Raw genomic sequence first — 24626 nt, 5'->3', positions numbered from 1 at the left:
GGAGAGGGAGGGAAGGAGAAAGGGGGAGGGAAGGAGAAAGGGAGAGAGGGAGAGAGGGAGGAAGCTTTCCGGTCGGAATAGAGGGAGGATTTTGAGCTCGGATCCCGGAGCGTGGGTCGGGGCAGAGCCGACACCCGGGGACCAGGCTGGGAGCCGGAGTAGGGCCCAGGCCCCGGGACCGCGATGATCAGCCAGGGCTCCTTCCAGGACTCGCTGGACGGCGATGAGAAGGAGGTGGAGGCCGAGCCGGTGGAGGAGCCGCCATTGGAGCCGTCCAGAGATGCGCAGCAAATGGACGCCCATTACAGCCTGTACCGGAGGCAGAGGTCATGGCGGGCCCCCTCCCTGCCTCCCTGCCTCCCTGCCTCCCTGCCTCCCTGCCTCCCTGCCTCCCTGCCTCCCTGCCTCCCTGCCTCCCTGCCTCCCTGCCTCTCCCCTCCTCCTCAACTTTCCCCTCTCTTCTCACCTCACGCCCTCCTTTCCTCCTCATCCACTACTCCTCCCCCTTCACTCCTTCTCCCCTCCTTCCCCTCAACCCCCTCCTCGCCCAGTCCGCCTCCTCACCTCTCCACACTCACGTCTTTCCACGGTCCTCTCCTCCTCACATCACTTCCAAACCTACCTCACGCTTCCTCCTTTCCATACACCTCTCTACTCTCTCCCCTTCCTCTCTCCTCTCTCCTCTCTCCTCTCTCCTCTCCTCCACCCTGCCCCAAACCTTAGTGTGGATTTGGAGTTATTTACTTCCCACATTGATAACATCGTCCATGTTTCAAAACAAAAATCACCGGCTCCTGATTGTCATTATTTCCAATTGCCCTAATTGTTGACCATACTCTGTTGTGGCTTTTAGTTCTTGAGTCATAGAGAAATACAGCAGGGAAAGAGGCCCTTCGGCTCACCAGTCACACTAAATCCTACATTAAGCCCTCTTCCACCAGCTTTCACCACTCACCAATACTAGGGACAATTTACAGTGGCCAAACAAACTATCGATTGTCCACACAATCACAGGGTGAATACTTTTCAGGGTGATTAAAATAATTTGAAAGAGAATGGGGTATGTTGGGGCCCTGTGTTTGCAGTTTGAGTGTAACACGCAAGACATGCCAACTTAAAGAGTAGCATAGACATATCTAAAATTTATAAGAGACATAGATAGAGGAGATAGTCATAACCTTTTTTTCCCAGGGTGGAAATGTCAAAGACTAAAGGGCTTAGCTTCAAGGTGAAAGGACCTACATTTAAAGGAGATGTGCGGGGAGATTTTTTTAACGCAGGATAGTGAATGCCTGGAACGTGCTGCCAGGGAGGATGGTGGAGGCAGATATGAAAAATCTCAGTTTATTTCTTGATTGAATTAGGGACAGCACAGTGGTGCAGCGGTGGAGTTGCTGCCTTACGGCACCACAGACCCAGGTTTGATCCAGACCACGGGTGCTATCTTTTCCGAGTTTGGATCTTCTCACTGTGACCGTGTGGGTTTTTTTCCGGGTGCTCCGTTGCCTCCCACATTCCAAAGCCGTCCAGGTTTGTAGGTTGTGGAAGAAAGAACTGCAGACGCTGGTTTAAATCGAAGGTAGACACAAAATGCTGGACTAACTCAGCGGGTGAGGCAGCATCTCTGGAGAGAAGGAATGGGTGACGTTTCGGGTCGAGACCTGTAACATCGCACATTCCTTCTCTCCAGAGATGCGGCTTCACCCGCTGAGTTACTCCAGCAATTTGTGTCAACCTCAGGTCTGTAGGTTCATTGGCTTGTAAAAAAAAATTGTCCCTAGTGTGTAGGATAGTGCTAGTGTATGGGATGATCGTTGGTCGGTACGGACTCGGTGGGCCGAAGGGCCTGTTTCCGCACTATATTTCTAAAGTCTAAATTCACCATAGAGTATTTGTTCATTCTCTTGAACACCTGACAGAGCCTTGGTTGCATGTCTCATTTGGGAATCAAGTTCCTTTGACAGTGTGGCCCACCACAGTGAGTGCCGTAGTATATGTGCCCGTGTCTGGGTGGTGGTGGGACTGATTGGTCTACTCACTCCGAGGCGGGACACTCCCTCCTGAGCCACAGCGGTATACCGGGGGTCAGAGCGGATTATGGCAATAGAGGGATAACCACAACTCTTCTTTACAGATCTCAGCAACCAGGAGACAGTGGAGACATGGGACACAGAAGAACTGGATCATCGGACTCTTTCCCCAAGGAAACACTGTCTCAGGAGGATCTCAGGTAATGGAAGCTGGTGCTCTGACAAGAGGTATAGAAGTTTGTGAACACATACCCCCAGATTCAGGGTAGACAAAAATACTGGAGAAACTCAGCGGGTGAGGCAGCATCTATGGAGCGAAGGAAATAGGCGACGTTTTGGGTCGAAACCCTTCCGTTGCCTATTTCCTTCGCTGCATAGATGCTGCCTCACCCACTGAGTTTCACCAGCATTTTTGTCTATCTTCGATTTTCCAGCATCTGCAGTTCCTTCTTAAACAACCCCCAGATTCAGGGACAGTTTCTTCCCAGCAGTTATCAGGCAACTGAACCGTCCTCTCACCAACTGGAGAATGGTATTAACCTCTCATCTACACTTCGCTGTACCTTGGTACACATGACAATAATACACTAAACCTTGCATAGACATTTTGTCTGATTAAACTCCATTAGAGGCTGCTGCAGACAGAATTTTTGACATTCTGTATTGGAGAGTAAGATGCAAGTAACATGTTAATATGATACAGTGTTTGTATTGGAATAAATATTGATCGCCCACAGAACATAGAACAGTACAGCACAGCAACAGGCCCTTCGGCCCACATTGGAGATGCTGGTTTTACAAAAAATAAGGCTCAAAGTGCTGGAGTAACTCAGGATCTAGACTTACACTTCCGTGTAACACAGAAAGAGTGTTGTACTGTCAAAGTGATGGTTTTCAGCCAAGATGTTAAATCAAGCTCTATCTGTCCTCTCCAAAGAGTTTATGACATAGAAACATAGAAAATAGGTGCAGGAGTAGGCCATCATGGCTGATCATCCAACTCAGTATCCTGTACCTGCCTTCTCTCCATACCCCCTGATCCCTTTAGCCACAAGGGCCAGATCTAACTCCCTCTTAAATATAGCCAATGAACTGGCCTCAACTACCTTCTGTGGCAGAGAATTCCAGAGATTCACCACTCTCTGTGAAAAATGTTTTTCTCATCTCGGTCCTAAAAGATTTCCCCCTTATCCTTAAACTGTGACCCCCTTGTTCCCAACATCGGGAACAATCTTCCTGCATCTAGCCTGTCCAACCCCTTAAGAATTTTGTAAATTTCTATAAGATCCCCCCTCAATCTTCTAAATTCTAACGAGTACAAGCCGAGTCTATCCAGTCTTTCTTCATATGAAAGTCCTGACATCCCAGGAATCAGTCTGGTGAACCTTCTCTATACTCCCTCTATGACATTTGCTGAATTTTTCTCCAGTGCACGGACTATTATTTATCACCAGTCAGGCAGCATCTCTGGAGAACATGGATAGGTGATGTTTCGGGTCTTTGTTTCCTTGTGTCTACACGGTACAGTTCTATCTGAAGAACGGTCTCGACCCGAAACATCACCCATTCCTTCTCTCCAGAGATGCTGTCTGTCCCGCTGAGTTATTCCAGCTTTTTGTGTCTAACCGGTTTAAACCAGCATCTGCAGTTCCTTCCTACACTGTACTCTGAGCGCTGGGGTCAAAGTCAAAGTCAATTTTATTCGTCACATGCACCCGAAGGTGCAGTGAAATGAATTTACCAGCAGCGATACACCTAAAAAGAACACACAATACACAACAGAATCCAACACAAACATCCACCATAGCATTCTTCACTGTGGTGGAAGGCAACAAAGTTCAGTCAGTCCTCCTGCCCCGTTCATCCGTGGTCGGGGCCATAAATCCTCTGTAGTCGTCGCTATGGACGGCCCGATGTACAGGCCCTCTCGTCAGGATGATCAAACCTCCGACGTCGGGACGGTCAAACACACTCCACGGCCTGGAGTGCCCGAATAGGCACCCTCCCAGCGGAGACGGCGGCTCCAGGATGCCATAGTCCACAAGCCGGCGGTCGGAGCTCTTGTGCCCGAGATTCCATGTGCCTGAACATGGAATCTCGGTCCGTTTGAATTTGTGTTGCGCCTTTGTTCTGCTCAGCAGAGTAGTGAAACCCTCTGTTTCCCGCAGCCTCTCCTTGGTGGCCTCCAACCTGTCCATCGAGGCCGAAACGGAGCTTAGAACATTCCTGATAAAGCGGCTCAGCAAAGCGGCACTGTTTGCTGGAATGGGCACCATAGCAGCAGTGGAGCTGAGGTATGAATTAATAAGTTTATTGGCCAAGTATTCACATACAAGGAATTTGCCTTGGTGCTCCGCCAGCAAGTGACAACATGACATGCAGTTTACAGTTAGGAATTACACGTAAAACATTAATAACAACACATTATCGATTAAACATGTGAATGAAATAAAATACCAGAGCAAAAGGAGGCTACAGATTTTTGGTTATTGAGTAGAGCTACTACTCGTGGAAAAAAGCTGTCTTTATGCCTGGCTGTGGCAGCTTTGACAGTCCGGAGTCACCTTCCAGAGGGAAGTGATTCAAGGAGTTTGTGGCCAGGGTGAGAGGGTAAGTGCGATGCCTAGAGCTGCAATTGTGAGGAGACCTCCATTACTTCGGCACTTTACAATCTACGCTCAACAAATTATGTCCTAAAATACAGTCCTTGGTATGGAAATTCAGTGATTAATTTGAATCCAAAGGACAAAGGATATTTATTGTCACATACACCAAATGGTGTAGTGAAATTTGAGTTGCCATTTGCAGCACACCAATAAAAATGAAACACAACATTAAAGAATTTAACATTGAACATAAAAACATTCCCCCACAATGGTTCCCACTGTGAGGGGAGGCAACAAAGTGCAGTCCTCTTCCTCTTGATCACCCATGATCGGGCCTATTGAGGCCTCCGCAGTCGCTGCGCCGGCGGCCCGATGTTACAGGCCCTCTCGCCGGATGATGGAGCTCCAGCTTCGGGACAACACTCTTAGCAGCTTGAAGTATCTGGAACGGCCGCTTCCTCCCCAGAGACCGCGGCTCCCAAAGTCCACAGGCCGCGCTGGTCGGAGCTCCAACACTGACGATCTCGGCGAAAGATCCCAGGCTCCGCGGTGTTTAAACTCAGCGCTGGACGCTCTGCGACCACAGCTCCGCGATGTAGGAGTCGCCGGTCTCAGCACTCCGGAGCTTACCACACGGCGACCTGGGTAAGGCATCGCCCGCTCCGCGATGGTGCTTCAGCGCTGTGCCGCCGCCATAGCTGAGGTTCTGGCCGGCCGGTCCTGGCAGGAAAACGCCGCTCTAGTCCCGTTGGTAGGCCGCGAGGAAGGGGCGAAGATGCGGCTCAGAGGAAAGCCGCATCTCCGACTAGGTAGGGACTGAGAAATACAGTTTCCCCCCCCCCCCCACATAAAAAGACTAGACCTCCAAAACAAAAACTTTCAACACACTAAAAATTTAAAAAAGGGTGAAAGGACAAACAGCTGCAGGCAGGGCAGCCATACTCGACAACGCCCCCAGTCGCAGCAACCCCCCAGTCTCAACAACAGCAATGTGATACAGAACTTATCTGTTGAGTGAGCGTAGACACAAATTGCTGGAGTAACTCAGCGGGACAGGTAGAATCTCTGGAGAGAAGAAATGGGTGACGTTTCGGGTCGAGACACTATGTATACACTAGTTCTATGTTGCCTCACTTTCTCCTCCACACCCTACACATTAGGGGCAATTTACAGAGGGCCAATTAACCTACCCTAACCATGTGTTTGCCATGTGGGAGGAAACAGGAGCAATGGGAGGAAATCATGTGATAGCAGCAAAATTAGGCCATTCGGCCCATCAATTCTGCTCCGCCATTCAATCGTGCCTGGTCTATCCTTCCCTTTCAATCCCATTCTCTTGCCTTCTCTCCATAACCCCTGAGAGAATGGAGCAGCTGGGTTTGCATGCTCTGGAGTTTAGAAGGATGAGAGGGGATTCTCATTGAAACATATAAGATTGTTAAGGGCTTGGACACACTAGAGGCAGGAAATATGTTCCCGATATTGGGGGAGTCCAGAACCAGGGGCCACAGTTTAAAATAAGGAGTAAGCCATTTAGAACGGAGACGAGGAAACACTTTTTCTCACAGAGAGTTGTGCGTCTGTGGAATTCTCTGCCTCAGAGGGCGGTGGAGGCAGGTTCTCTGGATGCTTTCAAGAGAGAGCTAGATAGGGCTCTTAAAAATAGCAGAGTCAGGGGATATGGGGAGAAGGCAGGAACGGGGCACTGATTGGGGATGATCAGCCATGATCACATTGAATGGTGGTGCTGGCTCGAAGGGCCAAATAGCCTACTCCTACACATATTGTCTATTGACACCAGTACTAATCCAGACCTCTGCTTTAGATGTGCAAATGTTAGTGATGTGAAGTTAACGACTGCGCAAAAATAAAGTGTGTCTGTTTGCAGCATCGCCGAGCAGCCTGTGGCTTGTTACTATTGCCTCCTTCCGCCAGCAGAGCAGCCGTCGGCGACAGAGAGTGACGAGTTGACCAAAGCGGTGGTCACCGATTACGCGCTCTGTTTCCTGGGGAGTACGGAGAAGAGCCTGGAACTATATCCTTCGATGGTCAAAAAATCCCTGGCCGTTCTACAAGCTCACCCCACGACACGTGCAAGAAGTCGCGGTACCGTGGCGCAGCGGTAGAGTTGCTGCCTCACAGCGCCACAGGCACGGGTTCAATCAGAGAATCGAGCGGCTAGGCTTATACACTCTGGAGTTTAGAAGGATGGAATGAGATGAGAGAGAAACATATAGGATTGTTCAGGGTTTGGACATGCTAGAGGCAGGAAACATGTTCCCGATGTTGGGGGAGTCCAGAACCAGGGGCCACACATAGTTTAAGAATAAGGAGTAAGTCATTTAGAACAGAGATGAGGAAACACTTTCTCACAGAGAGTGGTGAGTCTGTGGAATTCTCTGCCTCAGAGGGCGGTGAAGGCAGGTTCTCTGGATGCTTTCAAGAAAGAGCTAGATAGGGCTCTTAAAGATAGCGGAGTCAGGGGATATGGGGAGAAGGCAGGAACGGGGTACTGATTGGGGATGATCAGCCTTGATCACATTGAATGCTGGCTCGAAGGGCCGAATGACCTGCTCCTGCACCTATTGTCTATTGTCAATCCCCACAACGGGTGCCGTCTGTACAGAGTTTGTACGTTCTCCTCGTGACCTGCGTGGGTTTTCTCCAAGATATTGGTTTCCTCCCACACTCCAAAGACGTACAGGTTTGTAGGTTAATTTGCTTGGTATAAATTAAATTGTACCTGGTGTGTGTAGGATAGTGTAAGTGTGCAGGGTTCGCAGGTAGGTGCGGACATGATGGGCCGAAGGGCCTGTTTCCGTGCCGTATCTCTAAACTAAACTAAAGTCCTCGCTTTGTGCTGTGCTCGCTGACCAGAGGCAGGCAGGCGCTAGGGGAAGGGGTGAGAACAGAGAGGCGGGAAGAGTTGGCCAGTGATCTTTCACCTGTACAATAAATAATTCTTGGTACATGTGTGTGTGAGTAACGCTGGGAAAGGTAGGTGGTATAAATGTACACAAAATGTACTACAAGCAGATGTAGTTCTACTGTACTAGAAACATTCGGTCAAGGCTAAACCACTGAACCTTTCACAAGAAAAATTCTGCAGAGGAGGAAATTTGGAGGAAATGGATGATTTCATTTTTATAGCACCTTTTCCATCCCTAGCAAGGTGACGCAAAGCTCCTTATACACTTTGAAGAACTTTTGAATGGCTATAATTTTTCTAATAGAATCATAGCTTAATTCATTGGTATAGAAGCTTGAAAGCGCGCACCACAAGACTCAGGAACAGCTTCTTCCCCTCTTTTATCAGGCTTCTGAACGGACTTTCCATAAGCCAGGGTACTGTCCGATTCACCTCTACCCCATTGCGGACATTGGACTTTGTCTGTGGAACTGGTGCACTACACTGCTGAGAACTATATTCTGCACTCTGTATCTTCCCCTTTGCTCTACCTATTGCACTGAAGTTTGACGACTATTTTTTTGTACAGTATTATCTAACTAGCATGGAGAGCAAAGATTTTCACTGTACCTTGATACCTGAGGTTTCTCCTCATCTCCTTTCCAAAGATATGTCCTTTTATTCTGAGGCTGTGCCCTCTGGACCCAGACTCTCCCACTAGCGGAAACATCCTCTCTATATCCACTCTATCCAGGCCTTTCAATTATTCGGTAAGCTTCAATGAGGTTCCTCCTTATCCTTCTAAATTCCCGGGAGTACAGGCCCAGTGCCGTCAAACGCTCATCATGCGTTAACCCAATCATCCTTGAATCACACATGGGACAATAATGAAACTAATGAGGCCATTTAGGACAGAGATGAGGAAAAAAAAATTCACCCAGAGAGTTGTGAATCTGTGGAATTCTCTGCCACAGAAGGCAGTGGAGGCCAATTCACTGGATGTTTTCAAGAGAGAGTTAGATTTAGCTCTCAGGGCTAACAGAATCAAGGGATATAGGGAGAAAGCAGGAATGGGTACTGATTCTGGATGATCAGCCATGATCACATTGAATAGGGGTGCTGGCTCGAAGGGCCGAATGGCCTACTACTGCACCTATTTTCCATGTTTCTAAACTGAAACCAAGGATCTTGGATTAGCTCCTTTGGGAGTCCACCACGTGTAACTGCAAGGGGACCACTTTTCACTGGATGGGACAGGCAAAGTGTATCATTGTATTTTGTATCATTGAATGCTGCAGTTTTTGTTATCTCATTGCAATGCCAACATTTATTTACTTAACAAGAACATACTTTCAGGATCGAGTTGGATAAATATGCACAAGGATTACAGCCTTACTTGTATTCTGAGGTAAGGGATTTTTTTTAGTTTACATTGAAATCACAACAGTCCTTTGGTCATAAGGTCATAAATGATAGGAGTAGAATTAGGCCGTTCAGCCCATCGTCTACTCCGACATTCAATCATGGCTGAGCTATCTCTCCTTCCTAACCCCATTCTCCTGCCTTCTCCCCACAACCCTCTGACACCCGTACTAATCAAAAATCTCTCTCTCTGCCTTAAAAATATCCACTGACTTGGCCTCCACAGCCGTCTGTGGCAATGAGTTCCAGATTCACTGCCCTCTGACTAAAGACCTTCTTGATTCCTTTACCCTGGGGAAAATTACTCTATGCGTTCAACCTGTCTATTCCCCTCATGGTTTAATACACTTGTATAAGGTTACCCTTCAACCTCTCAATATTGCCCAGGTCTTCAACTCCTGGCAACATCCTTGTAAATCATCTCTGCGCTCTTTCCAGCTACAGTCCTATGTCTCATGGGGCGGAAATCCCAAGTGTGCCATGCAGCTACAGCCCCTAATAGAGCTGGATTTAAAAAACAAAACAAGTTGTAGTTGACCTTTTAGATGTGAGTGTAGGTTCAGTGTTGCTTTTTTGAGAAGAATCGACACAAAATGCTGGAGTAACTCAACGGGTCAGGCAGCATCTCTGGTGAAAAGGAATAGGTGACATATTGGGTCAGAAACCTTTAGACTGAAAGAGAAGACCAGAACAGAAGGCCATGTTTTAGACATTAGACAATAGGTGCAGGAGTAGGCCATTCGGCCCTTCGAGCCAGCACGGTGATTATGGCTGATCATCCACAATCAGTACCCTGTTCCTGCCCATATCCCCTGACTCTCTCTTGAAAGCATCCAGAGAATTGGCTTCCACTGATTTCTGAGGCAGAGAATTCCACAGATTCACAACTCTCTGGGTGAAAAGGTTTTTCCATCATCTCCATTTTGTTCTGGGCTTCTCTTTCTCTGGGTTCTGACCTGAAACGCCACTTGTTCCCTTTCTCCAGAGATGTTAGACAATAGACAATAGGTGCAGGAGTAGGCCATTTGGCCCTTCGAGCCAGCACCGCCATTCAATGTGATCATGACTGATCATCCCCAATCAGTACCCCGTTCCTGCCTTCTCCCCATATCCCCTGACTCCGCTATTTTTAAGAGCCCTATCTAGCTCTCTCTTGAAAGCATCCAGAGAACCTGCCTCCACCGCCCTCTGAGGCAGAGAATTCCACAGACTCACCACTCTCTGAGAAAAAGTGTTTCCTCATCTTCGTTCTAAATGGCTTACTCCTTATTCTTAAACTGTGGCCCCTGGTTCTGGACCAGGGGCTTGGTCTGCTGAGTTACTCCAGCGCGGTGTGCTTTGCCCCATACTCACTGGAGCCCCCGTTTCACCTTGTGTTCCTCAGGCTTCGGCCTCCGAGCCGCACGTCCAGCTGTACCTGAGCAGCTGGTACGAGGAGGCCGTGCTCTACATCCACAGGGTGGTGCAACTGTTCCAGGAAAAGCTTTCCATTCTGTTGCGGGCCGTGAGTACTGGAAAACCGGGATGGTGTCGGGAATGCCCGGCTCTCATTACACACCACAAGGGGTGGGGGCTGAAGTTTTAGTTTAGTTTAGAGATACAGTGCGGAAACAGGCCCTTCGGCCCACCGGGTCTGCGCCGACCAGCGATCCCTGCACATTAACACTATCCTACACCCGCTAGGGACAACTTGCATTTACACCAAGCCAATTAACCTACAAACCTGTACGTGTTTGGTGTGTGGGAGGAAACCGAAAATCCTAAGCGGTCACGGGGAGAACGTACAAACTCCGTACAGACAGCACCCGCAGTCGGGATCGAACCTGGGCCTCTAACGCTGTAAGCATTGTAAGGCAACAACTCTACTGCTGCGCCACCGTGACACCCTCTCCTTCCTTCACTCCACTCTCCATCTGACACTCGCTTGGAACTGAGAACAACACAGCTCAGGCCCTTCAGCCCACAATGTCCGTGGTGAACATGATGCCAAGATACACTAATCTCAGTCTGAGTCTGTGCCTCACTGGTCCCGACCCGAAACATCACCTGTGTCGGAAGGAACTGCGCGGATGCTGGTTTACACCGAAGATCCACTGTGGTGGATGTTTATGTTAAATTCTATTGTGCATTGCGTTCTTTTTATTCGTATGGCAACTCAAATATCACTGTACCAATGTGACAATAAATGTGAACTTTAACTTGAACTTGAGATAGATGCAAAATTGTGGAGTAACTCAGCGGGTCAGGCAGCATCTCTGGAGGAAAGGAAATAGGTGATGTTTCGGATCGAGATCCTTCTTCAGACTGAGGGAAAGTAGAGATATTAAAAAGGTTCAGAAACATCACCTGTCTGTTTTCTCCAGAGATGCTGCTTGGCCCGCTGAGTTACTCCAGCATATCGTGTCTATCTTTGGTATAAACCAATAACATCGGTGGCCGTTTGTGTAATATCTGCAAAAGGAAATTCACTCTGCAATTTCATATGAGTGGCAAGGCCAATAGCAAGGATCCTGAACCAGTGTTGCAATGGATCCATTGTTTCGGCATGTAAAAACAAGGAACTGCAGATGCTGGATTACAAAAAAACAAACCACAAAGTGATGGAGTAACTCAGCAGGCCAGGCAGCATCTCTGGAGAACAGGGATAGGAAACTGTGGGTAGATTCTAAATGCCATGTTTATGTGCATTACTCTAATACCATGTGCTTGCAATTTTTTAGGCTCTGAGTCATACCCCAGTTGATATTCAAGGTGCGGACAGTAAAATTAAACAGGCCATTGAATGGTAAGAAATGCTCGGAACTTTGAATTGAATGTTATAGCTATTAATTAGCACCACCATGCTGAGACGAGTTTAGTTTATTGTCACGTGTACCGAGGTACAGTGAAAAGCTTCAGTGAAATGCCTGTTCTTCAATGTGCTCGTTAACAAATGTCAGTTTTTATTTTCTTAGCCCATATGCTCATCATAAGTCATAGGTGCAGAATTAGGCCATTCGGCCCATAGAGATGCTTTCAACAGAGTGTTAGATAGGGCTCTTAAAAGTAGCGGAGTCAGGGGATATGGGGAGAAGGCAGGAACGGGGTACTGATTGGGGATGATCAGCCATGATCACATTGAATGGCGGTGCTGGCTCGAAGGGCCGAATGGCCTACTCCTGCACCTATTGTCTATTGAGTCTATTGAGTCTACTCTGCCATTTAATCATGGGTGATCTATCCTTCCCTCTCAACCCCATTCTCCTGCCTTCTCCCCGTAACCTCTCACACCCTCGTGCCACTGCTGGGTTATTAAGCTGCTGACTGCTCTCAGCCACAGGCACTGACGTTAACTCGGCAAAAGAAAGGCCTCAGTCCTTTCAGGGCTGTACAATAGTAAAATGTTCAAGTTTTATTTCACAGGAGTGTAATGGGACTAAAATCGAGCTGATGATGTTTTGTCGAGGGTTAGTTTAGCGATACAGCGCAAAAACAGGCCCTTCGGCCCACCGGGACTGCGCCGACCAGCGATCCCTGCACATTAACACTATCCTACACCCACTAGGGACAATTTTTACATTTACCAAGCCAATTTACCTACGATTTTTTAGGTGACTACAGGCGACTAGGCTGTCACCACATGGTCGCCGGGGTGTCGCCTGTATGGTCGTGAGTAGTCTCCTCGGTCGCCCAAAGAATCGTAGATTTTTTCTGGTCGCCTCTGGATTTTGAAATGTTCAAAACCTTTCGCCGACAGTCGGCGACAGTTGGCTTGAAGCCAAGGAGCGTAGCTTGATTTCTCCTGACGTAGGTGTTGTCGTCAGGTTAATGTAGGTCGTCGCCAGGATGACGTAGGTTGTTGCCGGTGCGTCTTTGGAGTGTGGGAGGAAACCGAAGATCTCCGGCGAAAACACGCGGGTCACGTGGAGAACGTGCAAACTCCGTACAGACAGCACCCGTAGTCGGGATCGAACTCGGGTCTCCGGCGCTGCATTCACTGCAAGGCAACGACTCTACCGCTGCGCCACCGTGACGGCCCAAAGGAGTTAGTCTTGGTTTAGGTTTAGTATTGTTTATTATTATCCCCCTTACCGAATTACAGTGAAAAGCTTTGTTTTGAATGCTGCCCAATCAATTCAGATAATACTGTACATAAACACAATCAAGCCAAACTCAAGTACAAAAAGACAGAGCAAAGGGTGCAGGATATAGTCTCTCAGCTCTGTCCCACTTGGGCTATTTTTAGGCAACTGTCACAGGTCGCCGAAAAACCAGCGACTGGACCCCCCCCCCCCCCCTTCGACATAAAATTTCAAATAGAATCATTACTTTAACAACAAAATAAAAACGAAGTCAGCACCGGAGACAAACTACGTCATCCTGGCGACAACCTACGACAGCACCTTCAGGTAGAAGGGCCTGAAGACTGCAATGACCAGGTTCAGGAATAGCTACTTCCCCACAGCCATCAGGCTATTAAACTTGGCTCGGACAAAACTATGAACATTAAATAGCCCATTATCTGTTATTTGCACTTTATCAGTTTATTTATTCATGTGTGTATACATTTATATAATGGTATATGGACACACTGATCTGTTTTGTAGTCAATGCCTACTATGTTCTGTTGTGCTGAAGCAAAGCAAGAATTTCGTTGTCCTATCAGGGACACATGACAATAAACTCACTTGAACTTGAACGTCAGGAGAAATCAAGCGCCGCTCATTGGCTTCAAGGCAACTGTCGCCGACTGTCTGCGAAAAGTTTTGAACATTTCAAAATCCAGAGGCGACCAGAAAAAACTACAATTCTTTGGGCGACTGTGTACAGTATTGGTCCCCTAATTTGAGGAAGGACATTCTTGCTATTGAGGGAGTGCAGCGTAGTTCCCGGGATGGCGGGACTGTCATATGCTGAGAGAATGGAGCAGCTGGCCTTGTACACTCTGGAGTTTAGAAGGATGAGAGGTGTTCTCATTGAAACATATAAGATTGTTAAAGGTTTGGACACGCTAGAGGCAGGAAACATGTTACCGATGTTGGGGGAGTCCAGAACCAGGGGCCACAGTTTAAGAATAAGGAGTAAGCCGTTTAGAACGGAGACGAGGAAACACTTTTTCTCACAGAGAGTGGTGAGTCTGTGGAATTCTTTGCCTCAGAGGGTGGTGGAGGCAGGTTCTCTGGATGCTTTCAAGAGAGAGCTAGATAGGGCTCTTAAAAATAGCAGTGTCAGGGGATATGAGGAGAAGGCAGGAACGGGGTACAGGTTGGGGATGATTAGCCATGATCACATTGAATGGCGGTGCTGGCTCGAAGGGCCGAATGGCTTACTCCTGCACCTATTGTCTATTGTCTATTGACACTACTCACGACCATACAGGCGACACCCCGGAAACCATGTGGTGACAGCCTAGTCGCCAAAAAAATCGCCTAAGTGGGACAGGGGCATAACTGTTCAAAAGAATGGCAGAGAATGTGAGGAGTTTGGAATTATTAACGCTGAGTCTGGGTTTGCTGCAGGTTTCTCTGCGCAGCCAGTCTCCAGGGCCTGATGCAGGAGGACACTCTGGCGTCACTGTGCAAGGCGATGGCCCGGGAGCAGCAGAAAGCCATCGTTGTGGACTGCAGTGGACCCACTCCCACTGTCACCAATGCAGGTAGGAGCCTCAAAACCCCCCTAGTCACACGGAGCAGGCACGCACTGCGCGGGTACAGCAAGCTTGCCCAAACCTCACTTTGTGGCGACTGTGCCACTCAGCTGCCAGGCACCGGTAACCCAAACATGCAGCTGACAAGTTGTAGCAAGGGAAAGACGATGTCTGTGGAATTCTCTGCCTCAGAGGGCGGTGGAGGCGGGTTCTCTGGATGCTTTCATGAGAGAGCTAGATAGGGCTCTTAAAAATAGCAGAGTCAGGGGATATGGGGAGAAGGGAGGAACGGGGTACTGATTGGGGATGATCAGCCATGATCACATTGAATGGCGGTGCTGGCTCGAAGTGCCGAATGGCCTACTCCTCTATTGTCTATTGCCTTCAGTAAGATTGTGGCTGAGAAAAACCACTTCACTTCCACTCTTCCTGCTGGCTCACAATGCCAGAGATCCGGGTTTGACTCTGACCACGGGTGCTGCCTGTTTGTGTGTGGGTGGGTGGGTGAGCGAGTGGGTTTCCTCCGGGTGCTCCAGTTTCCTCCCACATCCTAAAGACGTGCGGGTTTGTAGGTTAAATGGCCCCCTGCGAATTGCCCCCAGTGTGGATGAGGAAGGGAGATAAATTAGAACTAGTGTGAACGGGTGATCGATGGTTGGCGTGGATGAGCAGCCATGATCACATTGAATGGTAGTGCCGGCTCGAAGGGCCGAATGGCCTACTCCTGCGTCTATTGTCTATTGACTCAGTGGGCTGCAGGGCCTGGTTCATGTTGTATCTCTAAACTGAACTCCCCTTTCTAATTCCAAAATTAGAACCAAGATATTTACCCAGATTCCAGTCCTAAATGACTAACCGCTTCCCTGGGACAATGCAGTCAAATGCTGGATGTAAGATGCTTTTCGGTGGAAAATGCAGGGAACAAGCAAACGTCATCAGACAATAGACAATAGGTGCAGGAGTAGGCCATTCGGCCCTATGAGCCAGCACCGCCATTCAATGTGATCATGGCTAATCATCCCCAATCAGTACCCCGTTCTTGCCTTCTCCCCATACCCCCTGCTTCCAAGAGCCCTATCTAGCTCTCTCTAGAAAGTATCCAGAGAACCGGCCTCCACTGCCATCTGAGGCAGAGAATTCCACAGACTCACAACACTTTATGAGAAAAAGTTTCCTCATCCCCGTTCTAAATAGCTTACCCCTTATTCTTAAACTGTGGCCCAAGGTCAGGATTGAACATAGAAACATAGAAAATAGGTGCAGGAGTAGGCCATTCGGCCCTTCGAGCCAGCACCGCCATTCAATACGATCATGGTTGATCATCCAAAATCTGTACCCCGTTCCGGCTTTTTCCCCATATCCCCTGATTACACCTAAGAGCTAAATCTAACTCTCTCATGAAAGCATCCAGTGAATTGGCCTCCACCGCCTTCCGTGGCAGAGAATTCCACAGATTCACAACTCTCTGGGTGAAAATGTATTTCCTCATCTCAGTCCTAAATGGCCTACCCCTTATTCTTAAACTGTGTGCCCCCTGGTTCTGGACTCCCCTAACATCGGGAATATTTTTTATGCATCTAGCCTGTCCAATCCTCTAAGAATTGTATATGTTTCTAATAAGATATCCTCTCATCCTTCTAATTTCCAGCAAATCCAAGCCCAGTCAACCCATTCTTTCATCATACCCCAGCCGCCATCTCGGGAATTAACCTGGTGAACATACGCTGCACTCCCTCAATGGTAATAATGTCCTTCCTCAAATTAGAACCCGGGTATGTGGCGCGGTGAGGCAGTGGCTCTGCCCACTGCTGGCTGAAGCTCACTTCCTTTCCTGACCCAGGCCCTACAGTCTTTTAACACCCTTGTTGGACGGTACTGAGGAATGGGTATGATGGAGGCCTGATTTACAATCCGGGGCGTGAAAATTCACGTAACTGGAATTAGGACTTTGAATTTGTATGGACCTTTCTAATTGGAGCAAGTTTGCTCCGTATTAAGCACCAAGCATGGTTGGAGGTAAAAAGTGACCGATTTATTTTAGTTTAGTTTATAAATACAGCGCAGAAACAGGCCCTTCGGCCCACCGAGTCCGTGCCGACTGGCGATCCCAGCACATTAGCACTATTCTACACACACTAGGGACAATTTGCAATTTTACCGAAGCCAATTAACTTGTAAACCTGCACGTCTTTGGAGTGTGGGAGGAAACCAGTGCTCCCTGGGGAAAACCCACGCAGGTCACGGGGATAAGGTACAAACTTCGTACAGACAGCGCCCGCAGTCAGGGCCGACCCCGGTCTCGGGTGTTGTAAGGCAGCAACACTACCGCAGTGCCACCCTGTCTGTAAAATGTTTTTACCTCTTCAGTGAGCAACGCCAACTCCCTTTTCTCATCACTTTGTTTATTTTTCTTGCAGTGAGCAACAAGTTCTGTGAAGACTGGATTCCTTCCTTTTTAAACATCCAAGAGACTGGCAACCCTTTCCTCATCCGGCAGATTCTGGAGAATTTTAAATTAAAGGTGACATGGTCTAAGATTCAAGTTGCTTTTCCTGTCCACATTAGCTGTTCCTTATTGTACAGGTGTAAGATGGAACTGCAGAGACTGGTTTAAACCAAAGGTAGACACAAAGTGCTGGAGTAACTCAGCGGGACAGGCAGCATCTCTGAAGAGAAGGAATGGGTGACGTTTCGGGTCGAGACCCTTCTTCAGACTGCTAATACGGTCCATAAATAATCGTCAAACTCACACATCTTTCTGTCCTCGGTCTCCTCCATTGTCAGAGTGAGGTTAAACGCAAATTGGAGGAACAGCATCTCATATCTCACTTGGGCAGCTTACAGCCCAGTGGTATTAATATTGATTTCTCTCTCCAGCTTCTCATTTTCACCCTTCAAACAGCTTACCATGACCTGTTTCCTTTATCATCAGCACTTTTTTGCATAGCTTTCATTCATTGTTCTTTCTCTCTCCACATCACCGTCTATATCTCTCGTTTCCCTTATCCCTAATCAGTCTGAAGAAGGGTCTCGACCCGAAACGTCACCCATGCCTTCTCTCCAGAGATGCTGCCTGTCCCGCTGAGTTACTCCAACATTTTGTGTCTACCTTATGGTCCAGGGCCTGGTGCTGGTCATGGGGTTCATACTGAGGGGGGAGTTAGACAATAGACAATAGGTGCAGGAGTAGGCCATTCGGCCCTTTGAGCCAGCACAGCCATTCAGTAGGCCATTATCTTTATCTAACTCTCTCTTGAAAGCATCCACAGAATTGGCCTCCACCGCCTACCGAGGCAGGGAATTCCACAGATTCACAACTCTCTGGGTGAAAAAGTTTCACCTTATCTCCGCTCTGAATGGCTTACCCCTTATTGAATGGCGGAGTAGACTTGATGGGCTGAATGCCCTCGTCCTGGACCTTCTGAAGGGCCTGTTTCCGTGCTGTGTGACGGCAATATCCACTTTAGTAGCAAAAACAGAAAGGCAGATTACTATCTAAATGGCGTCAAGTTGGGAAAAGGGGAAGTACAACGGGATCTGGGGGTCCTTGTACATCAGATGAAAGTAAGCATGCAGGTACAGCAGGCAGTGAAGAAAGCGAATGGCATGTTGGCCTTTATAACAAGAGGAATCGAACATAGGAGCAAAGAGGTTCTTCTGCAGTTGTACAGAGGCCTAGTGAGACCACACCTGGAGTATTGTGTGCAGTTTTGGTCCCCTAATTTGAGGAAGGACATCTTGCTATTGAGGGAGTGCAGCGTAGGTTTACAAGGTTAATTCCCGGGATGGCGGGACTGTCATGTGCTGAGAGAATGGAGCGGCTGGGCTTCTGGAGTTTAGAAGGATGAGAGGATCTCATTGAAACATATAAGATTGTTAAGGGCTCGGACACACTAGAGGCAGGAAACATGTTCCCGATGTTGCGGGAGTCCAGAACCAGGGGCCACAGTTTAAGAATAAGGAGTAAGCCATTTAGAACGGAGACGAGGAAACACTTTTTCTCACAGAGAGTTGTGAGTCTGTGGAATTCTCTCGCTCAGAGGGCGGTGGAGGCCGGTTCTCTGGATGTTTTCAAGAGAGAGCTAGATAGGGCTCTTAAAAATAGCAGAGTCAGGGGATATGGGGAGAAGGCAGGAACGGGGTACTGATTGGGGATGATCAGCCATGATCACATTGAATGGAGGTGCTGGCTCGAAGGGCCGAATGGCCTCCTCCTGCACCTATTGTCTATTGATAACAACAGGTTGCATGTTCTCACCTCCCGCTGGTCTCCCGCAGGCCATACAGGACATGAACAGCCTGAAGCGCTACATCCAGCAGGCCGAGAGCAACAACTACGCTCTCTTCAAGTGCTTCGTCTTCCTCAAAAACTGCGGCAACGGAGAGGTGCTGCTGCAGAACGTCAAGGTGGAGCAGGCTGAGATGCCCGAGGCACGCAGCGTGGTCAAGGTGCTGGAGGAATTCCTGCACGAGGAAGGAGTGCTTACCAGCCCCATCTAACCCACGGCTGCCCACCGGCTTTAACAAAGACTTTACAGTGTGTGTTGTGTTCGATCGCAGTCTCTCATGCTGTGTCCTTGTGTGGCATTGCATCTGACTGTTTACTGACAATAGTTAATAGGTGCAGGAGTAGGCCATTTGGCCCTTCGAGCCAGCACTGCCATTCAATGTGATCATGGCTGATCATCCCCAATTAGTACCCCGTTCCTGCCTTCTCCCCATATCCCCTGACTCCGCTATTTTTAAGAGCCCTATCTAACTCTCTCTTGAAAGTATCCAGAGAACTGACCTCCACCACCCTCTGAGGCAGAGAATTCCACAGACTCACCACTCTCTGTGAGAAAAATGTGTTTCCTCGTCTCCGTTCTAAATGGCTTACTCCTTATTCTTAAACTGTGGCCCCTGGTTCTGGACTCACCCAACATCGGGAACATGTTTCCTGCCTCTAGCGTGTCCAAGCCCTTAACAATCTTATAAGTTTCAATGTGATATCCTCTCATCCTTCTAAACTCCAGAGTGTACAAGCCCAGCTGCTCCATTCTCTCAGCATATGACAGTCCCGCCATCCCGGGAATTAACCTTGTAAACCTACGCTGCACTCCCTCAATAGCAAGAATGTCCGTCCTCAAATTAGGGGACCAAAACTGCACACAATACTCCAGGTGTGGTCTCAGTAGGGCTCTGTACAACTGCAGAAGGACCGCTTTGCTCCCATATTCGATTCCTCTTGTTATAAAGGCCAACATGTCATTCACTTTCTTCACTGCCTGCTGTACCTGCATGCTTACCTGGCATTTCATCTGACTGTTTACTGACATGTGTGTATTGTTGCGAAGTGCCGTGCGGAGAGTCTGTGGCACATGCAAGTCATCGTTAACATGTCGGGCAGCATTTGGTCTACAGTCGGCTGATTCCCTCCAAGGCTGCCGGCTGTGCTACAAACCCAGTCAGATCCGACGGTGAAAGTCACGCTTGTGTGGTTGGGACACACGCTTGGTAAACAAGGATTCTCACCTTAAACCAGGGAGAGGGCAGTAGAAACATAGAACATAGGTGCAGGAGTAGGCCATTTGGCCCTTCGAGCCAGCACCGCCCTTCAATATGATCGTGACTGATTATCCAGAATCAGTATCCCGTTCCTGCTTTTTCCCCATTATCCCTTGATTCCGTTAGCTCTAAGATCTAACTCTAACTCTAATTCTCTATTGAAAACATCCAGTTAATTGGCCCCCACTGCCTTCTGTGGCAGAGAATTCACAACTCTGGGTGAAAACGTTTGTCCTGATCTCTGTCCAAAATGGCCGACTCCCTTATCGAAGCACTTGTTTAGGTTGGACACCAAGGATGTGTAGTGACTAGTGAGAGATGTGGTTTGGCATTGTGGAACCTCATCACAACACGAGGAGAGAGGAGACAAGCAGAGGTCGTGTGGGAGATTGTACCCACTGACCAACACAATTCTCTGTCTCTGGGAGTCGCAAGGAACTGCAGGTGCTGGAATCTTGAGCAAAGCACAAAGCTCTGGAGGAACTCAGCAGGTCAGGCAGCATCCGTGGAGGGAATGGACAGCCCACGTTTCAGGCCGGGATCAGTCTGAAGAAAGGCCTCAACCTGAAACATTCCCTCCACAGATGCTGCCTGGCCCGCTGAGTTTCTCCAGCACTTTGTATTTTTCCCTGGGTTAACTTTTAGGGTGATTATGTTCTTTTTGGGGCTGAATGGGCTAGATTGGCTTTCGTAAAGATTCCTAACTGTTGTGGGGGAGGGGGAGAGGAAACGTGAGAGGGATGAGGGGAGAGAGATGAACAGAAAAGCAACTGCCATTTAAAAAAAAATGTAAAATGATCATTGGAAAATTTAGCACGATTAATTAATGGCCATATAATGAACCCAGTCATTTTCTTTCAGCTGTTGTTAACAGCGCTGTTCATCTGATTGCTTAGAAATGTGTAGGGAGCAGTTTTACTAAACATTATCAACCAGAGCACCTGACAAGTTCTTGAAGCTCCTGAGACCTCTCAAAGCAAAGACTTAAGGGCCTGTCGCACTTGCCGATAAACGTCAGTCAATCATGCCAGCAGCCGCCGAACAAAATCGCCAGGTGGGACAGGCCCTTTAAACGTCCACATTCCCAAACTTATCCACACTACAGTGCCTGCTATTAATCAATTGTAAATAGTTGCCCTGTGTTCTAGGATTCTCCTATTCATACGTCACTTTAAATCCACAATGTACTTCCTCTGGTTTGTTTTGATTCCAAATAAAGTTTTAATATTGGGTGTATTTTTCCTGTAATAATGCCTCTCACTAATACTGCTTCTGCCCGTATTATATCGGTCTGAAGAAGGGTCCTGACCCGAAACGTCGCCTATCCATTCCCTCCATGGATGCTGTCTGAGTCCAGGGCTGACAACTCTCACGCTTTCGGCGTGAGACTCACGCCCTGGAGCAATTTCTCACGCTCACGACCGAGTTCTCACGCTGAGTTCAGTCCCTGCGCAATTTGTCCCTTAGCGCCGCGTGCCAGGGATCTGTGCGGTCCGGGGAAGCGCGTCAGTTGGCGGCTGTGAGACGTCGCGCCTCTTGGTTGGATGTTCAGCCGCCGACTGCAGATCCAACCAAGCAGCCGGAGATGGAACTAACCAGGTGAATCAGTTGTAGATCGGGGGGGTGTTTCGGAATGGCCATAAATTAAGTATAAATACGAGGAGTCCTCAGTAGTGTGTTTAGATCTTTTGCAAACTGTTCCCAATATGCAATATACGGGGTTTCGGCCCGTAACCCGAAAAACCGCGTTTTTCTTTTCAATTTGTTGTTGCGGGGTCGGGGCAGGCGAGCCCACCTGAGAACTGCGGACAGTGCGAGTGTCCCGGGCCGTCGGAGGCGTCGGAAGCGCCGCTGCCGCGAGAGTCTCTGTGCCGAAGGGCTAGACTCTCAAAGGGAGGTGGAGAGAGGGGGGAAGGAGACAGGGAGACAGTGGGGAGAGAGGGGGGGGGGGGGGGTGAATGGAGAGAGAAGAGGGAGAGGGGAAAGAGGTAGGGGAGAAAGGGGGGGGGGGAGAGGGACGAGAGGGTGGGAGAGAGGTGGTAAAAGAGAGGAGGGAGAGGGGGAAGGAGAGAAACGGGAAAGAGAGATGGGGGGGACAAAGAGAAAGAGGAGATAAGAGACAGAGGAGAAAGAGAGGGGAGAGAGAGCCAGGGGGAGAGTGAGGTGGGAGGGAGATGGGGGAGAGAGAGGGGGAGAGAAGACGAGAGAAGGAAAGAGAGATGAGAGAGAGAGAGGGGGGGGGGAGTGAGAGGAGAGACAGAGAGAGGGGAGAGTGTGTGGAGGGGGAGATAGGGAGGGAGAAAGAGAGAGAAGGCAGAGAGAGGGACGCGAGGGGGAGAGAGATGGGGGAGAGACGGGGGGAGAAGAGGGGGAGAGAGAAGAAAGAGGGGAGAGAGAGTTAGGGGAGAGGGGGGGAGAGGAGGGGACGAGAGAGAGAGGGCAGAGTGAGGTGGGACGGAGAGGGGGGAGAGAGGAGAGAGGGAAGGGGAGAGAGTGAGGGGGAGACAGGGGAGAGAGGGGTGAGAGGAGAAACAGAGGGAGAGGAGAGAGAGGGGAAAGAGAGATGGAGGGAGAGAGAGAGGGGGGTTGAGAGGAGAGAGAGTGCAACCTGGAGGACAACCAGTGGCTGCTGGAAGTAAGTACCAAGCACTGGGTAGAAACGGTGGAAGATAGTGGACTTCAAATGGGGGTGGTTGGTGAAAGCATCCTGCTTGCCTGCTAGATTTTCACTTACTGTAACTGCAGGAAAAAGGTTCCCGATGTTGGGGGCGTTCAGAACCATGGGTCACAGTTTAAGAATAAAGGGGGGGCCAGTTAGGACTGAGATGAGAACAAACTTTCTTCACGCAGAGAGTTGTGAATCTGTGGAATTCTCTGCCACAGAAGGCAGTGCAGGCCAATTCACTGGATGTTTTCAAGAGAGGGTTACATTTAATTCTTGGGGCTAATAACATCAAGGGATATGGGGAAAAAACAGGAAAGAGGTACTGATTTTAGATGAATAACCATGATCATATTGAATGGCAGTGCTGGCTCGAAGGGCCGATGGCCTATTCCTGCACCTATTTTCTATGTTTCTATGCTTGAGTATATGGCAATAAAACTCGATCACTTGATTTTGAATCATTCATGCATGGTGGAGGTATAATGTAGTCATAGAGTGATACAGTGTGAAAACAGGCCCTTCGGTGCAACTTGCCCACACCCGCCAACATGTCCCAGCTACGCTACCTGCTTTTGGTCCATACCTCCAAACCTGTCCTATCCATGTAGCAGTCTAACTTTTTCTTAAATGTTGGGATGGTCCCTGCCTCAACTACCTCCTCTGGCAGCTTGTTCCATACACCCATCATCCTTTGTGTGGATAAAGTTACCTCTTAAAAATACAAAAAACATTGAAATCATACTTCTACAGTGCACTAAAACATGATTTAATACATCAAATTTCAAAATGTTCCTACCCTTGGAGGGGGGACATCCTTCTTCCACACCCTCTCCCCACTCGGTTGCTCCACTCCCTCACCGGGTACCCCCAAGGCCAGTGGTCAGTGATCGCACAGCCTCCCCCCTTTCAAAAATGCTCCAATCCAATTTAAAGCATATATATTGTATTCAAGTGTAAGTTCAAAGACTTGCTGCAGTATGCACCATATTGCACAATTCCAATGGGAGAGGGACACCCTCCTCACCCCTCCTCCCCCGGTTGCTATGCTCCCTCGGGCTTGGTCTCTCGCAATTTCTCACTCCCAACTCTCACCCAATGTTGGCAGCCCTGTGAGTCTGACCCGCCGATTTCTTCCTGCACTTTATGTTTTGCTCAGGATTCCAGCGTCTGCAGTTTCTTGAGTCATTGAAACATAGAAAATAGGTGCAGGAGGAGGCCATTCGGCCCTTCGAGCCAGCACCGCCATTCATTGTGATCATGGCTGATCGTCCCCTATCAATAACCCGTGCCTGCCTTCTCCCCATATCCCTTGACTCCACTAGCCCCTGAAGCTCTATCTAACTCTCTCTTAAACCCATCCAGTGACTTGGCCTCCACTGCCCTCTGTGGCAGGGAATTCCACAAATTCACAATTCTCTGGGTGAAAAAGTTTTTTCTCACCTCAGTATTAAACGACCTCCCCTTTATTCTAAGACTGTGGCCCTTGGTTCTCGACTCGCCCAACATTGGGAACATTTTTCCTGCATCTAGCTTGTCCAGTCCTTTTATAATTTTATGTTTCTATAAGATATCCCCTCATCCTTCTAAACTCCAGTGAATACAAGCCTAGTCTTTTCCTCATACGAGTCCCGCCATCCCAGGGATCAATCTCGTGAACCTACGCTGCACTGCCTCAATCACAAGGATGTCCTTCCTCAAATTAGTCCCTGTCCATCTTGTGTGTTTTTTCTCTCAAAAATATATTTCTGTTAAACAAAGGACTGCAGGTGCTAGTTTTTACCAAAGATAGACAAAGTGCTGAAGTAACTCAGCGGGCCTGGTG

General features: G+C 48.6%; 1 protein-coding gene across 2 annotated transcripts; it reads left to right on the top strand.

Annotated features, from left to right (window-relative positions):
• Positions 1-21375, top strand: c26h17orf75 (chromosome 26 C17orf75 homolog). Of its 2 annotated transcripts, XR_004415872.1 has the most exons (11): positions 1-326; positions 2135-2230; positions 4199-4324; positions 6525-6671; positions 8895-8952; positions 10351-10470; positions 11687-11751; positions 14465-14601; positions 17010-17113; positions 18871-19165; positions 19881-20222. XR_004415872.1 is itself a non-coding variant. In XM_033044650.1 (10 exons), exons 1-10 carry the CDS (start codon positions 184-186, stop codon positions 19090-19092), a joined length of 1218 nt encoding a protein of 405 aa, XP_032900541.1. In that variant the 5' UTR covers positions 1-183; the 3' UTR covers positions 19093-21375. The 2 variants fall into 2 exon arrangements, 1 of the variants encoding a protein (XP_032900541.1); XM_033044650.1 differs by having other exon boundaries at positions 18871-21375.
• Positions 21376-24626: the final 3251 nt, after the last annotated feature.

This window comes from Amblyraja radiata, chromosome 26, assembly GCF_010909765.2.
Source record: "Amblyraja radiata isolate CabotCenter1 chromosome 26, sAmbRad1.1.pri, whole genome shotgun sequence".
Taxonomy (NCBI): domain Eukaryota; kingdom Metazoa; phylum Chordata; class Chondrichthyes; order Rajiformes; family Rajidae; genus Amblyraja; species Amblyraja radiata.
This window is presented reverse-complemented; position numbering and strand designations above follow the sequence as displayed.